The 18,170-nt window shown below is 39.0% G+C and overlaps 1 protein-coding gene across 1 annotated transcript in view; it reads right to left on the bottom strand.

Annotated features, from left to right (window-relative positions):
• The window catches only part of LOC139687990 (uncharacterized), a 109,606-nt gene that overhangs the window by 16,028 nt on the left and 75,408 nt on the right, over positions 1–18,170 (bottom strand). The window contains exon 7 of the mRNA XM_071585380.1: positions 12,477–12,775. Within this exon, the coding sequence (XP_071441481.1) occupies positions 12,477–12,775 (299 nt within the window). The remainder of the gene's footprint in view (positions 1–12,476; positions 12,776–18,170) is intronic.

The raw sequence follows: 18,170 nt of genomic DNA, 5'->3' as shown, positions 1-18,170 counted from the left end.
TTAGTTTTCGTTTATTCAAATGGGAAGCAACCTTTCAATATCGTTGAGGATACGTAACCGTTGTGTAGATACTCTTTTCACTCTTTTTTATGCATCTATTCCCTCAGTCTTGCCCGTATTCTTGAAGAAAAGGCCAATCATTGATGACGACCGATTGTTGATGTGCGTATTAGATCAGCCACGCGCACACCTTGTTCCTGATTTTCAATGATTTTACTTTTCATTTCTAATGCTATTTTTTTATTTTTATTCTCTTATGGCTTTCTACTGATGGATGTTTCTTTGCGGTCAATTTTAAAGCAATACACACAACATTATTTTGCACATATAAATCACTAATAATATCTTTGAACATAAGTTTGGAAAAATGTGTGATTACTAGCGACGCTAAGATGCTAGCGGAACGAGTGCTAGAGACAAACTGCAGTAGGCGCGCCATGAATCCGGGATTCCTCGCCACGTGTTGTAGGAAAATTCGCTCTTTTAGCGAGCCATTTTAGGGCCTAATATTTTTGCTCGTTATGCGAATCACTCTTTGTGCGAGGTACTCGTCAAAGTATGCTCCACTGTATAACTAATATCTCCATGAATTGCGGTCAGTAAATCCCGCCATGTGTACAGTCCAAAAACTTAGGGCTTTGGTATTCTTCAATATTTCTTTTTTATATATATAAATATAATCATTCAATTTTAAAAGTTACTCAGTATGTGTCTCGCAAACTAAACTTTCTCAGGTTCATCGATTCTGTGAATCATTAAATATCAAAAAGCCTGACCAGAGTAGATCATTTATGTTTTCTTAGTTTCCTGGTGCTTAGGTTCAGTGGTGTCATGCACAAGATAAAGTACAGCCAATTGTTTTCGGGGCCGGGAATAATGGCTTTTTGCGCAATGAATCATACAAGATGTTGCGTTATATGCAATTAGTTTTCGCAAAAAATTAGGATTTACTTAAGTAAACTATTCATAGACTTTTTTCATCCTCTTTAATATTTAATACCACTTTCACCTTCTAAGAAAAATCTAATACTCATTATTCATCAATATAAAATTGTTCCTTAAGGATTGCATTCCGAAAGGCATGTTTCAAGTGAAGAAAAAGATAAATGCCGTCACAATTAGAAAATGAAAGCTAGGCTGGACTGGAAAGTCTTTGTCAGCGGAGAAAATCATCTAAAAACTTTTCCACCTTTATTATATGAAATTAAAAAAGCAATAATAATGAATTCCGTCTATAGAAAAGGTTTTTATATATATTTGGATCCTCAAAGACTACAACATTGACTTAGCGGAAGAATTTGCACGTCCTGGTGGTCCCTTGTCCGGTGCTATTGGGATAAATGTTACTTGCTCTTGGTAGGGGTGACCCATGGCAGATAGGTCGAAGAATTGGAGTCAGACGAAACGTAGTCTGCGCAGTATATGTTCCTCAGGGTGCTTCAAAGGCGTCTGGTTCCAGTGGGGCAGCCATTTGAGAGATTTGTCACGTTAAAAATACTTTTGAGAAAGGCAACGGGACACCACCTCAATTATTTATCTCGTGAAACAAAGGTGGAAAAAAACCGTGGATTCAGAAAGATATCAGTTACACTGTATGGTGGTTTGGCACAGATTTACTAACAGCGTAATTATTAAGCAGTTTCCCGGTAGTAAATGATGTGGTTTCACCCAATACAGACTTTAATGGTGGAGACTATGAGCTGCATTTCCATATAATAGTAGAATTTCCGCTTCTTAGTTTTCAATTCTGCATGAACTGTCTTCCAATGTTGGAGAACAATTCTATGTTGGTAGTGGTTTATTTTTTTCTCTTTTTTGCCTAGCAAATGACATATTTATTAGGTGAATAAACTTTTGTTTTGAATTGAGTCTTCCTCCAGATGCATACAAATTTGCATGCTATTTGATAGTTTATTTACTGAATACTTTTCCCTTACTCCCCCATATCCCCCTTTATCACTTACCCTTCCAGCCTGGTGCTTGCACCACCTGCGACACACCTTTTTGGTGGATCGCGTGGTATTTATGTCGATTAGATAATGTTTTCTGGCTATTATGGCTGCCTAAGTATTTAGCGGGGATCTTTTTCTTGATATTATCGAATACATTCCGTGTAGCGTAATATGAATCACGTTAAAGGACCTATTGTGTACTTCTCTAACACAGATCCTCACTTCACTTAAAGCTAAATTATTTTGCATGGGGGACTTGAGAGACCCAGTATTTGGCCTACACTCTAATGTAAAAAAACCTCTTCATTGCTAGAATATCTTACATGACACATCTGACGGCCCCGAGGTTTCACGCACCGAATATCGAGAGAAAAAGCGAAACGTAGATATACCTGGGAGGTAAGTAAAACAAACTAAAACAAATGGAGACAGACCTCGAGTCAGTCTGTGTGTCCCTTTCCGTTCTCTTTACCCTCCGACCCTGAAGGAAAGAGGTTCGTCACCCTCGTTCAAGGTTGCTATATCAACCAAGGTTTTTGTGTGAGCTCCAATGAAAAACCATTCGACTGGAGTGAGTGGGGAAAGAGGGCGTGCTCTACCCGGAGTTTAGGGGTGAAAATGGTCTCGATGACGTACAATTTAAGGGTCCACATCTCTCCCTCACAACACCCATCCTCCTTCTCCCTCCCTCGGCTTGAGAGAGCCAGTGCTCCAATGCATCCAATATTCCCACGACAGGAAGGGAAAACTCTTCCTAACTTCCGTATTGCTTGGACAACTAAAAAGACCAAAGGTGTAAGGTCAACTTTTGTAAGAACACTGAAGCCGTTGATCTGGCCGGACAAAGAGCTAGGACTCAAAGGTAGCGGGGGATATACATCGTAGAAAATGAGACGTAAAAACTTAAACAAGGACATGCGAGTGAAAGGCTGAATGATTGATCGAGCAGCCTAAGTGGGTATTAGCATGCATTTACGACATTTAGTCCCTTCCTATTAACGTTTTCTTTTTAAAGCTCGTTCTTTTTCATGCTTAAAGATATATTTTCATTGATAGATTTGAAGTAACAAAATGAATTTAAATTTTTGGTGAAATTCCTTTGAATTATAGTTATATTAAAAAGTATCAAACTTTTAACTGAGGAACGACGTATGGTTTTGACCGTGTGAATGGCTTGTTTCATTTTTAGATTATAATACATTCACATTTTCTCATCACAAAAGTAATAAAATAAAATTATTCCTTTTAAAGTGAAAATAGTTTCTAAGGCGAATAAAACATTGAAGAATTAGTTTAACATAATGAACGAAAATATTAACTGCACTGCTGTATTCTATGATTTATAATCACGTGCACACAGGTGATCTCATCTCTAGACTAAAATATGCAGTAAATATTCTATTGGTGATGTAACTTTGCAAGTTACTTATTTTTCCCACCAAAGACCAAGCTAATTAGATAAGTAGAGATCTTTTATTGGAGAATGATTGTGATAAAAATATTTTTAATAAAGTCGTCTATCTTTCCGTAGTTATTTTCTCACCTAATTCAAGAATGTTTGCAAAATGTTCTTATCTGAAGGTGGGCGAGCATCAACTTAAATGGAGGCATCCGAAATTTGCTCTTAACTTGGTCTATATGTACTCCACTATGGGATCTTCAGTGCAGTACTTTGAAAAGGAAGTGTAATATTCCCCATATATTAGGGGGAAACCAAACTTTACAACCTTATAATACTCGTAGTCTTAAGAATCATCAGGAATAAAGCAAACTGAAAATTCACTATGTCTGTTCTGTTTCCTAAAGGTATACGTCAGTATGCTTTGAAAAACTCATTATAAATGATTGTTTCATAATCACTGTGGCCTCAAGAAATATTCAAAACGCCCAATAATCTACTGGGGTCAAACTAGAGTATGGTTGGTGAAGCAAATGAATTTGCGATTGGTGATTTTTCATGTTTCTCGGCAATATTTGATCCTGAAGTAGGGTAAATTATCGTACTGGGGAGGTTAAATATTAAATCCTTTCTCGAACATTTTTAAATTCATTGATATAGTATGCGATGAGCTAATTTCAATTCTAGATTTATATCTTTAATTAGCTACGCTGCTTTAATTCGTAGGCTACAATCAAAATGCCTAACGTTTGCATCGCAGATGGCGTAATTACAAAAGAGAATGCATTGGAATGGCTTTAATTTACTGTCCATTGCTTCCTATTGGGCATTTTCAAAACGCAAAAAACTACAGTTATTCGAGAAGATTAAGTCATAATTTAGCGGAAAATCCCTGTAAGTGAAGGTCGTCTACGCAGGGGGAGGCATATTACTTTTGTTTTGATTTTTCAACGTACATATTGCACCAATGGATAATTTCAACGGAATGCATTTTTCATGTTTGATTACACTTTTTGTGATCAAAGGAGCCTCGGAATTCTTGTATTTGAAAGGCCACTTCGCGTTACACAAGAACAATCCCGATAATATTCACCTACGGAAGCCATAAAACGCTTTAGTACATTTCCAAGAGCGAGGTGACGCCCCCACAAAGAGCCACTTAAGCAAACTGCACCAGTAGGGTGGCTATTTGAGGTTTACGCAAGCCTTTGCCCTCCACTGGGCACTCTCAACTTCCAAGTGTGGGCGGAATTATTAATCAAATGAAGGTGCCACTTCTGTTGAAAGCGGAAGGGAAAAATCTGGACTGCATGAGGCACAGAGAATCGCGGTTGGGATTTTTTTTTTGGATGGTGAAGTTATATCTTCTCTCTACTTTGTGCCGAATAACGCATTTCGATCTGATATTGCATCTACATCTAGTTTATTTAAGTTTGAGATTTCATTTACATCTACACATTTGACAGTTGACAAGTACTTTTGTACCCAGAATTCCGTCATTTCATTAGGATTAGAGCATTGCCTTCCGTGCGTATTCGAGATAGTCTAAGTTATGATAAAACTAATCAAATAATATTTTTACCAATTATAAATTCTGCAAAATTGTTGATACGCAAATTGCCATCTTTGCAATGTGTGGGCATGTATACAAATTGAGAAGAATCTCCTCTCTTCTTGCTGCTTACCTCAGTGTCTATTTTTCTAAGCATTTAGATTTATGTACAGCAGGATTTTAACGTTTTGCTTAGATCTCCATGCGCTGGGTGTGATTTACCTCCTATTTGAAGTGGGTTTTATTTTCTCCCCGTACTATATTAGTAGTAAGGAACTTTTTCTTGGATTATTGAGACATTTTTTGTTTCTTTTCTAATTCATCATAACCCTCCTACCCGTTCTTTTGCTCACTACAACTCAATTCTATTTGCTTTTGAACTTATTTTTATCAAATAATGACAAATTAAACGGTATATGAGATTTTAAGCAAATTTATCTCATGCCCCTGCCTATCGTACTTAATTCCATGTGATGCCGGCTGGGTACACCTTGATCCCTCCCACCCCCGCACCCCTTCATACTCGTAGTTCTCCAATTTTGGTCTGTAGTTCTGCAAATTTATTTGCCTACCTGTGTTTAATGAAAGAAATTAATTAATATGAGTTACCGCCGACTCTTTCAATTACATTTCCAGTGTGACAATCCTTTTAAATTGCGAAGTCATGAGATCGTATTCCTTATAAGACGTCTGCCTGGTATATTGTCACTGGGGTGAATGCTTCTACCTCTTTTCGTAATCGACCTTCCTCTCATGGTCGGGCATATTTTGAGGAATCATTTCTCTAGACCTCGTAATTAAAGGGCCAAATAATTCCTGCAAGTGCTTTCAAGGCTGTCAAGGCTGTAGTCCGGTTAGATGGTTAGAAAAATCAATGAAGTGGTGGTTTATTTATGTGAGGAATGAGGACTAATAGCTGAAACAAGGAGGCGTTATTGCATACAGCATAGAGAGATTATACTCGACAACAGGCAAGGGTATGGCAAAAGAAAAGGTTACGAAGGATGATTTTATAAGAGGGTAATGGAGGGGAAGAGAAAGTTATTTTTATAAATTCAAGAAGTAAATAAAATATATGAAAAATAAGGATTTAAGCATCAGGTAAAACATTTTTTTCAATTTTTGCCTTTCTCTCCCAGTACGATACAATACGTGTGTAGTAGATCTCAGCATACTCGTGCAATAGATTTGCATTTAATGTGATTCTGATTAAGTATTTAGTCGACTGTTACGTATGTATATCACTGAAGCTAACGGATATTCAAGTCCAGGGTGCCAAAATCTAATATTACTATATCCGATGCTGGCAATGGCTGTAAACATTCAATGATGAAAATATATATTAATAAGCAAACCAAGAAATACTTCTCTGTAAACGCTTCTCAAGATCAGTGAACGGCATTAACTTTGCTCCTTCATACTGCTGGCCCCAAGTATGTACCATAAGGTTTTAGGTTGACGGTCTCCTTGTCTATGCTTTCGCGTTGGTGGGCCTCCAATCTCCCGTTTTACGTACTCTGAAGAGAACGATACATTTTGGGTAAGTACTTTCGCCATCCGATTTGTCTCAAATTTAAAATCATAGGGGATTTCGAGAAAACTGTTGCTTAAATAATGAGTGAGTACGACATGTAACCCGGCCTCGGTGGTGGCGGGGTAACATCCTCACCCAACTCAGTAGTCGCGCGTTGGATTCCCACCCGGGTGGGTATTTCTCCACATAGGGCTGGGTTTGTAATTGTCTTAACTGGGTGTATGTATAGGGGTTATTTATAAGAAGGGAGTATAAACTCTCAATCTCGCCTCAATAACAGTCATTAAATAAATAATTATGTAAGAATAACTAAAATGTAGAAAATTGAAAATTTTAACTTATCGTACAGGGAGTTTTCCAAGCGTAGAAATCCTGGAAACCATGGAATTCATTAAATTTACTGAACGGAGTGAAGTCGTAGAAATATAATTGGGGAAATGGGAAAGTTAATTGATTAGCATGCCTGCGATCATTATCAGAATCACTTATATTTGCCTATCACTTTGTGTCTGGGAAACATTTAATTATTTTCTAAAACTCAACAGCAGGAATTTAATCTATTTTTAATCTTCAAATTCTAGCAATCTGAAGCTCTCCTTCCTCCACATTCTCTTCCTTTTTTGGATTCCGCCTATCTATTTCTCTCAAGATAAGTACTGCTTTATCTTTTTTTCGCCTAATTACTGGCATATTCTTTTCCAATTCCATTTCTCAAAAGCCTCGGATCTGTCCCCATATTCTTCCACAAATACCGTGTAGTACACTTCATGGGCCTTGTTTTCGTGGTCCCACTATCGCTACTCATAGCACGATTTTCCTCTGTTCCCGAATCACTACTAGTGCTTTGTAGTGTAGAATCACTAATATTGCAACCCCGCTCCGATTAATCGTGGCGGTCTTAGGGATCTCATAAGTTGGTTTCCGATTCGCGAACTCTGAAGAGCGGTAATAATAATCGCTATTCATTTCGTAAATAACGGTAAATATGACTCGCACTCATTATGAAAATAACTGAAAACGCGCCTAGCTCTAAGTCGTAAAGCTCTACGCTGCGTGTTAGTCTTCACGGATATTTTGCTTATATCGTGACAAAACTCACCTTAAGTATGATTATTTCTACGACTGAAAAAGATTTTGACGTCAATAATTCCTCAAAGGAATGCAATGGAATTGGCGGTGATTTTGGGAATCTCATACATTTTTACCCACCGTATTTTACCAAAGTGACCGAGTTGATCGCCGAACTGTTACAGATGTTTGCAAGAAAAAATTCATCATTGACGTTTTCATAGTAGAATTTTATATTTGAATCAATATAACTCGTATGTGTTTACCTTTGCATCCCATTTAGTTTCTCAGTTTTTCTACCCACCAACATTCCGGAAGACTATGTTAGCCATCTTCTCTGAAATACCAGGTTCAGAGTCATATAGCGCTGTGTACCCTATTAAGTCTGCCATATATCTTTCTTACTTTTTATAAAGCCTTTTATAAAAGACCGCGGCATCAATAACGTATCTCTTGTCCCCTAACTTATAGTAAAGTACTGCTTCGAAATGAACTGTTCCATGAGTTCTAACGCATGCCCTTCTATTCCAGAGTTTAGCTTAACCTTCCTACTTGATAATTTGATGACTTTCGTTTCTTGTGGTATATTTTCATCGCATCAACCGCAATAACATTCGCAGTGAGGCTTATTTTCATATAATTGCGTTGTTTCTGTTATGCACTCAACAATAATTGAAATTCCTTGAATTAATAGCTTACCAGTGTGTCGTCATTTACAAATCCCACAAATTTGGTCTATTCCCCGCCCACTTTTATTTCCTCCTATAGCCCCTTCCGTCTCTCTTCAATATTAACAAGAGGATTAAATAAAAAGATCAGGTGATAAAGTGCGGCTCTTTCTTTTTCATTTGCCCGTAACTCGCTGAGCAGTTATCCGTGTACTCTTCATCTAGAGTTATAATTCATAATGAGTTTTCAAACCAGTCACCTTATCCTTAAGTTTAGGTATTTTTTCTGCTAATCATTCATTCACTTGATCGCATTTTCTCTGTCAAAGCTATTTTATAATTCCATGAACCAAACAAAGAAGTTCTGATTATGTTCTATATTTGCTTAAATCACTCTAAATATTCTCTTCTGCAAATTAGTGTCGTGTTCCCCCCTATTCATAAATATAAATTGATCCTTATCTAGATTATTATTTTAGTGATTCTTTGGAGTCATTGTGGCGTGTGAAATTAAACTGATACGTGTATAAATTGTCATTATCGATGCTACTAATGAGGTTTCTTCTTATCGCTCTTCTTCTCTTTTAGCAGTTGAGCAATTTTTCGTGGGTGTTATCTGTAAAAACTTTCATTTCCTCTTTCGTTTCTTAGAGAAATATTTTGTCTGGTAGCAGACCTCTAATCTAATATTAACACTAATGCATAGGCAAGGTCTGTACCAAAAATAAGTGGAATGAATCTGGGGAAAAATTATTGCAGATCAAAGTACAAATCACTAAAAATCTCCATAAGAGCACCCTTATATATTGACACACCAATGCTAGTACCTCGGCCAGTTGTGGAATACTTCCTGTAAGGCATCAATAGGACCCTCGTTCAGGCACCTCGTCATGGCCTCTTTGACACAATCCAGTCGTCAAAAATGGTACTCAAAAGGGTTGTACTTGGGTCGTACTCAAAGACCTATCCTTGTCTCGTCACCAGTAACCACCTTTTGTAAGCAATTAGGTTCACTTTCACCGTGGTCAAAGAGGTCCAAAGCAAGATTGTCACACTAGCATTCTTCTGAAAGTATCTTGGGGACCATCTTGGCACACCTCACTCATGGCTAAATCTTCTGTAATAATGCAATGCACTGTTTTTTCTGAATATTGCACTCTTTTGCTAACATCCTGACTCTTTGGGGCCAATCAGAATTGAATACGTGTCTCACTTACTGAACATTTTCATCACACTGTGTTGTTGATGGATGTACAGGGTATTCCTCATTGTCAACCTCCTTGTTACCCTCCCAGAAAATCCTCTGCAAGCAGAAAACCATCACTTGGGACAGTTCTCTATCTCTATAAACATCCTTAGCCATGGTCATAGTCTCTGAACCCAATATTCCCAGCTTAATACACAATTTTATCGCATATCATTGATCCATGGGAATTGGCATCTTGAATTCGTGACGTGACCATCGTACAGGGGTCCATTCTAGCAGCAATCCGTCCACTGTAAATGCCCACAGTTAACTGACGTAGGTCACATTGCTATCCCAAGATCTCCCATTACTTTTTCCACCACAAAATACCCAACTCCAGTCATCTGCATTAATGGCAAAAAGCATGGTACTTATTTGTGGGACAGATCCTGTACCAGCATGAAGATGCATGGAAGAGAGAAGTATATGAGATGTATGCTCTACTGGAGAAAGTAATAGGGAATTTCCCTTGAAGAAAAAAAATAGTGATTTGGGACTGTAAGTGTGAGATGACACTGATGTAGGCGTACGGTGTACGAGAAAAAAATAAACGGTGTCATATCTAAGCTAGTGGTGAGACATCTAATTCCAACAGTCAAGATGTTTACCAATACCTAAAAAATGGTGGAACTTCATTATTGGCGCAGGTAATCAGGGAAAATTCCGAGTTTCCGAGATCATACAAGGCGAGTTATACTATAATTTTTTGAAAAGATTATATGAAGAACGTAATCAATTATTGCTTCAATTTCAGGGGTGAATAAAAATCGGGTAATAATTATTAATTTAAAAAAGTAGGAGCATTAAAAGGATTTTAAGAATGGTTTGAAACTAGAAATTGCCTTGTATATCCAAATAAATAGCTAGTTAGGAATACCAATAAACAACCGTAAAATCTATAATTGAACGTAAGCAAATAGGAATGGTAAAAGAGTATGCCATAATTTCATTTTTTCAATAGACTTATTCATACTTGTAGATGAGAATATCCCTGCGACTCCACTTCATGTCTCCCACTGCTCCAGCAAGGATAAGAGCAATGTGTGGTGAAGAAACGAGTAGGAAACAATGATAATGAGGAAAACTGGAACAAGAAGTAATTGAAACTGTCGGACTATACATATTAGTACGAGGGTAATTTGAAATGTTCTCGGAATGGAACGGAAATAATGGACTTTCCTCTGTGAAACATTTTTATTTTTCAATACAGTCTCCCTGTATACCAATAGAATCGGTCCAGCGATGTTCCAATGTCTTAATCCCATCTCGAAAACTAGATTCCTTCAAGCCTGCAAAATTTCCGTCTACTTCGTCCGCTAATTCTTTGTTTGGAGAGAATCTCCGTCCTTCGAGGATAATTTTGAGCCAGGGGAAGAGATGGAAATCTGATGGAGCCAAATCAGGCGAATAAGGCGGGTGTGGCAACAGTTCTTAGTTCTCAGTATTTTAGTTCACGTATTTTTACCATGGCAACGACACTTGTGTATGGGCGTGCATTGTCTTGATGAAAGATAACTTTCTTCCTTGCCAAACCTGGCCTTTTTTCGTTTATATTTTGCTGCAGTTGGTCCAGGAGGTTAGCGTAGTATTTTACATTAATTGATTGGCCAGTGGTAAGATAATCAATCTATCTGCAGAATCCCTTTCGCATCCTAGAAAACTGAAGCCATCACCTCTCCGGCCGACCGTATTGTCTCTGCTTTCTTCCGTGGAGGTGAATCAACATTTTCCCACTGCCTGGACAGGGCATTTTTCCACTGCTCTTTTGTCTCTGGGGTTAGTACTGGACCCAAGTTTCACTTGTTGTCACAAACTGGCGCAGGAAATCTTGTTGGTTACTCTTAGAACGGGTCAAACATTGCTCGGAAATTTCCATTCTGATGCGTTTGTGATCCTGCTTCAAGAGTTGCATGTCCCATTTAGCAGATAATTTTCCTAGTCCATATCCACTGTTAAATTGTGGATTATCCGTTCGAAAGACATCCTGTCAGCTAGAACGATTTCTCGCAATTTCAATTGACGATCCTCAATGACCATTTTATACACTTTTGCAATAATGTATTAGGTAGTGGCACATTTTTTCCGACTATTAGGCGGGTGACCATATAAGCTATCCCGACCAAACTTGAACTCGTTTTTCCACTTGGCAATAGTTGCCTATGAAGGAGCGGAGCCCTACAGAGTATTCTGAAAGTCGGCATGAATTTCCTTTGCTTTGATACTTTTCTTTACTAAGTATTTAATCACTGCTCGAATCTCAATAAACGTGACTTCAGATTAGAGTAACTACTGATCATATTAGAGCACATTAAATTTATTAAATATAACTTTTTATGGTGCGGCGATAGCAAACCCCCTCATTTCAAATCCATTTAAAATGAAAATATACATGAAAGGTGCCAGAGGGTGTAAGAAGAAGCAGAGGCCACTATGCTCCTTAAAGGAGAATTTAAGAAATCAGATAAAGGACTACTATAGTATAGCTATCTGGGGGCAGATATCAAGAGTGGCCTATTGTAGTACCTTGCCTAGTGCTTTCTTCTGGTCCGCTGTTTAATATTCCTTATTTTAACTAAAAAATTAGACATTAAAATATTTGTACTCAATTTAACGACAATTATGTACTAAAATTAGTATTGCACGTCTCCATGTCTGATTATAATTAATTTCTGATATTTTGTTTATCAGTTGTGGAAACAATATATGCATTTGATGTAAAACGGCAAAAAAGGTATTTAACATAGTGTCAATATTTTTAAATGAAACACAGACATCTCGCGATTAAAGCGCTGTATTGTAGAATGTGGTCATCATTCCGTCCGCTCGAGAGTCTTCAACGGGTTTGAAAGCTTAAGTATGTACTTATCCGACTTGTAGTTTTAGTTCTCTGCCACCGTAAGAGTTTCGCAGAGGTGACATTATAATGATAAATAAGATAAAAAACAGTGCTAGAGATTAGAATCTGGAAATGTGGTTGCGAAAGCTATTGAATGAGGAACATTTTCGTTTTTAAGTTCCATGAGCATGGGGCATCGCGCTATTTGCATCGTTTCTCACCTTCCAGGACTGGCGCCGCATTTAGCGGAATGTGCCACGCCGAGGGCGCTGGAAAAGAGCCGGATGGCATCCATGACGGGCACGACGGAGGGGTCTTGCACCAAGTAGAACTCCTCCACGTTGGACCGGGCGACGGCGTCCACGCAAGAGGAGACGACGGAGGCGGCGGCAGCGCCGTTGGCGACACCGCACCCGCGCGTCGCCAAGAGGTAAGGCGGCCAGAGTGTGGAGTTGGCCACGGTGTTCGCCAGTCGGTGGATACTCGGTCTCACCTGTCCATTCCCGATCTCGTTTCCCACCTCAACGGAAGCAGTCAGAATGGAAAGATTAGGCACCTGTCTGTTAATATCATCTACTCGTTTTATAAGTTAGTTGAGGAAATTGTGCGACATGAATGGATAGAAATGTTTTTCGTTTTTGATTAATTGTTCTTTTGTTGGCGAAATTCTGAAGCACGGCTATAGTTCTAGTCCTATAAACCATGAACACATTAATAAACATGAAGGTCGTTTGATAGGTGGTGGTAGAGTTAACCCAGTACTAAGCACTATACGGCTTTTGAATATCACAAATCAGGGTAGGGGGCCAGTTTCTTCCCCCGTTTCCCCCGCTATGATTTCCCAGGAAGCTATGGCACCCGAAAAATCACGCGGTGGTGGACCTGAGAGTGCCCAGAGAGGCTTGTCCGGGAATCATATCCGGGCCCTCCGGTCAGTCCAATGCTCTACCCCCGGACTCCCGCATACCCTTTCTAGTTCAGTGTTTATAAAAAAACTTAAGGCTGCCACATAATCTGATTAAAACTAATGTACATCTCTTTTTATCCTTTTACCTCTAGGTAAAATTATAGATCTATAGTTTTGAATTAATGTAGACATTTCATATAAATTATTAGGGTTGCGTTGATTAGGTTCAATTGACAAATAATTTCGTAGCAAGTATATAGCCTGTGCACACTTTCTCTCTTTCATTCATTTAAAAACAATCCCTATTTAATTACATGTGTTCCAAGTTTCACTAAAATAATTGAATCCAAAAATTGATACAAATCACTTTCAAACGAAGTTTTTACTACGAAAATTACGGACCAAAACTCTTGGGTCGAGCCTTGCAGGTGGGAAAAAACACAAAGGGTGTGACATCCCTGAGTAATCCTCCCATCCACTCTTTTTACAGGCTGTCCTTCCTGTTGCCGTAATGATAAACGTATGTCTTCACTTTATCATCAAAGCAGAGAAATACATAAATCTTGTTTCAGATTATATTATATATTTTACTTGAAAAATATTTGTAATTAATGATGACTTCTTCCTTAACCCCAACAGGCAGTAATGAGTCCACCCTTTAGATGAGCGACAATTTTTCAAAAGCGATGAGAATGAGAGCTAATCCCTATAGGATTGTATCAACAATTAATCTCCGAAAACCACAGTTGTCAACCCCAAGGTCGGGTTGATTGGCTAGGGCGCACGTTGCAATAAACCTAGTGGCCTATGACATTCATGCTTTCCTTTCCCTGTACCGCAAGTGGTTTCTCATTAGAATCGTAGACGTTTCCCTGGAGGAAATCATGAATTAACATGGTTAAGAGACTCTGATGGCCTGAAATCATTGTAATCACAGGGACTGATCTGTGATCTTCAATGAGTATCTACCTGAATGATAGCGCTATAATAATTATTATTAGATAATCTACCGGTTAAGGTAGGTTAGTATGGACACAACTCATAAATAAATACTTTGTCACTCCTAGCAAAACATAACCCAACATCCTACTCTATAACAAGTCCCTCTTCATCTCTTTGTACTTCTTCCTCCCCTCATCCAGTTCAACATCCCTATCCTATTTCTGCCCTTTCCTCGTTTGCCTAACATTCTCCCCTCTATCACAGTCTTCAACATCCCACTGTCGATCAATATGCCCTTCATCCATTTTTCCTGACACCTTATGATTTCTCCCAACAAGCCCCTCTCCTCGCCCACCAGAACTAGTACTTCCTCCTTTGTTTTCCTTTCGATCCATTTCACCTACTCCATCGTACACACGCACATTTCAAAAGCCTCCAAACAACGCATATCCTCCTGCTTCAGTGACCACGTTTCCGCGCCGCACACCATAACTATGCTCCATATCAAAGTTTTAACGAGTCTTTTCTTAACATCCTTGCTAGTCATCAACTCCCTCCTCCTTGTGAAAGCCTCTTTGCCTAGCGCAATTCTTCTCATTATGTCCCTCCTACTTTGACCGTGTTGGTCCAAAACACTTCCGAGATACATAAAACTGTCCCAACTGCTCTAGTTTTCGACCTTCTATTTAAACGATTAACTTAGGCTTTCTCTTTCTGGAAAATTGCATAATCTTTATTATTGTTAATGCATATTTATATTTTCATCCTATATCTATCGCACTGAATTTCCAATTCACTCAGAAATATTTGCAACCCATTGGCTGACTGACAAACTAGCGCTTGATGATAAGCGGACCTAACTGATTTTACGAATTCCCCGCCGACTTTCATTCCTATGTCCAGTTCTTCCCATGCCTCTTAAATCAATTCCTCCACATACTATATACGTTGAACAGCACCGTTGATAATGGGGAACCCTACCCTACACCTCTTCCTAGCACTGCCCATCTGGACTCACCGCCCTCCACTCGCACCTGAGCAATCTGATACATGTACAGGTTGCGATCTCCTTCCCCTCCAATCTACTCCTATTTTTTTCAATTTATTCATTGGTTTTTCCCAATTGACTGTATCTGACGCCGTTTCGAAATCCATGAAACAGGCAAATACGTCCTGATTGTATTCTTTATTCCTCTCGATTAGTGATCTCATTATTCCTATGGCATCGCGCTTGCATCTCCACTTCCTAAACCCAAACTGATCATCCCCTTAGTAATCATTTGCCTTGCTCTCCATCCTTTTTTCGATGAACCTCAGAAAAACTTTAGCTGCTTGGGTAATCAAATTTATTGCTTTGTAGTCCTCACATGATTTTAGCCTTTACCATTTTCGGAATGAGAGCTAAAACTGATCTCACAAAGTCTTCCGACCAGATTCCTTCCTATTAGATGCTACGAATCAGTCCAGATATTGCCTAACCATAATATAATGTAACTGATACCTTTCTGAGTCACCTGGAATTTTTCATGTATACCTACTCCTTTTGTGGTGTCTAAACCGAGTGTTGGTGATGGCTAACCCCTGTTTCCTACAGAACTCAATTGCTTTCTCCCCGCGGTCATTCCTCGCACCTAAACCGTAGTCCCCCACCTCATCACCATCTCTCCCTTCGCCTACCGTCACATTCCAATCCCCAAACTTTATCAAATGTTTCCCTTCAGGAACACGCACGATTATGTCCTCTAACTGATCGTATATCTTAACGACTTCTTCTTCCTCATGAATGCGTGTTGGCATGTATACCTGAACAATGACAAAGTTCGTCGTTTCTGCTTTCATCTCTACAATTAGTATTCGGTCCGTTGATTTCTGTATGTTGACTACGCTCTTTCCTCCATTATATTCCATATTATTCCAACCTCTAGTTGGCTGTTGCCCCTCCGCTGTACACCACTCAATAATTATCACTCTAGTAATATCCGTTATCCTTCCATCTTATAGGCCTAAAATGTCTGTTTCCTCTACCCATCTTGCGCTTTATATTTTCTAATTTTCCTCTCCTTAACATTGTTGTAACATTCCAAGATCCTATTCTAACTAATTCGGTCTTCTTTTTCTGTGTCTTCTGTCCTGCTGCTGTCGTTTTTCCTTTGCAAGGGTTCCGTAGATGGCAACCGCGGAAGCCTTGCCTCTCCCGTTGCCGGTCACGACAAACGGCCGATTGGGCCGAGTCCCGTAGTCTCCATGACTCATATTCTCTATATTGTCCATCATAAAAGTCTTGGGAATAATAATTGAGGTGGTTTCCCGTTGCCTTCCTAAATAGTGTTTTTAACGTGACACCATCTCTTACTGGCCGTCCCACTGTGGTCAGACACCTTAGCAGCCGCCTCACTGAGGAACAGACGCTGCGTGGGCTACCTTTCGTCTGGATCGTAAACTTCGACCTAGCTGGCATGGGTGGCCCTACCAGGAGCAATAATCATTGCTCCCTCTTGCACAGCTCTAGGTTTCATCGGAACGTACAAGCCCCTTCACCACATCAAGGTTGTAGTCCATGGGAGGGTATAATAATAATAATGAAATAATGGGAAAGCATGAATGAAATGAGTAAAAGTTAACAGGTTTCCTGAAACAACCTGACATCAGGTGTTTTTGACTTTGCCTATTCTTGAAGGGAAAGGTATGAAGGGTGATATTAACCCTAGTTCTCAACCCTGTGGTTAGTATGATAGGTGAGGGTAAAGCTCAGCTACGTGTAATCCTAAGCCCTACACGGAGTGTGATATCTACTGTAAAGGGTAGAGGTGATCGTTTCCCTATGCCGTCTGTGGTTTCCAACGAAGTTCTGGTAACCAAAACATCATAGAGTTTGGGTGAAGCTAAGTTTGCCCGGGAGCGTCACCCGGAATCGAGGCATGACCCTCCGGTCAGTTACCCAGCACTTTACCCACTGAAATATCTCGATAGGAGGAAGAAAAACATGGATATCACTTCTTTTCAAAAGAAATGAAAATTTAAGGTGGATTCATATGGAATTCATCTCGATCGTCATGGAGCTGCAAATTGTAGAAAAATACTATGTTCATCCTTCTGAAACGTGAGAATATTGATTTTATATAAAATTGATAATTGAAAATATTTTTTTAAATATTTGATTAAATTATTCATGGCGAACGAAAGAGCAAAATAATTATTGATAACAGTTTTTGTGGACTTAGTATAACGTGACAATAATATGAAATTTTTATTGTGCATTAAGGTATTTTGAATTGTGCATAATATTATTATGCTTAGATGGCTCCTTTGCCTTTGGGTTCTCTCCAAGTAGGAACCAGGAAATATCTATCGGTCATGGGGCTTACTGTGGAAGGCCTCGAAATGTTTGAGCCTCCAAAATTGCAGGGACTTGAATTTTTCATGCAAAAACCGATTGTCGTCGAGCTTAATCTGTGGAATCAAAAACTCGGTACGTCGAGGCCGGGTCCCTTCGAGTCGTCCATGATGTAACCTGAGGCTCGATTTCAAAATTTTTGACTGAACTTTACCGAAGAGCATACCACCGTGCCATTTGCACCATCGTGGTTTCATCATCCCTAATGAAGGCGTGTATTTGAACGAGTTAGTGATAATTACTTTAGTTTTCAAAAAAGATTACAATCAATAAATTTCAAAATCATAGAAGATCGCAGAGCACGATTTTAAATTACTATCCCTTCCACTCTGAGGATTAAGACAGCGCCAATGTAGATTTAGTAGGTAAAACATTTATTGAAGCCTTTCAATTGGTATCATTGGTCATCTTCATTACTGCTATGTGAACTTCGAGAGAGAGACTCAAGAGTTCCCTCGGGATGTTATTGGTCTGCGCTGTGCACTTATTCAAGAATTATAACATTTTGGAATTTCCTTAGACTAATTATTGCACCACCCAGATTCTCTGGCGATGCAATTGCCAAAGATGCCAAGCCGCCGCTCGTTAAACGAGTCCGGTAATGAAAGAGTCTTAATTAGGATCAAAACTTTAATTTAATTAATTTGAAAGGCATTTCAGTAAATAATTCTT

Source organism: Hetaerina americana, unplaced genomic scaffold (genome assembly GCF_022747635.1).
Source record: "Hetaerina americana unplaced genomic scaffold, ioHetAmer1.1.p SCAF_2, whole genome shotgun sequence".
Taxonomy (NCBI): Eukaryota; Metazoa; Arthropoda; class Insecta; order Odonata; family Calopterygidae; genus Hetaerina; species Hetaerina americana.
Note: the sequence above shows the minus strand (reverse complement) of the source record. Positions and strands in the feature narration are given on the sequence as shown.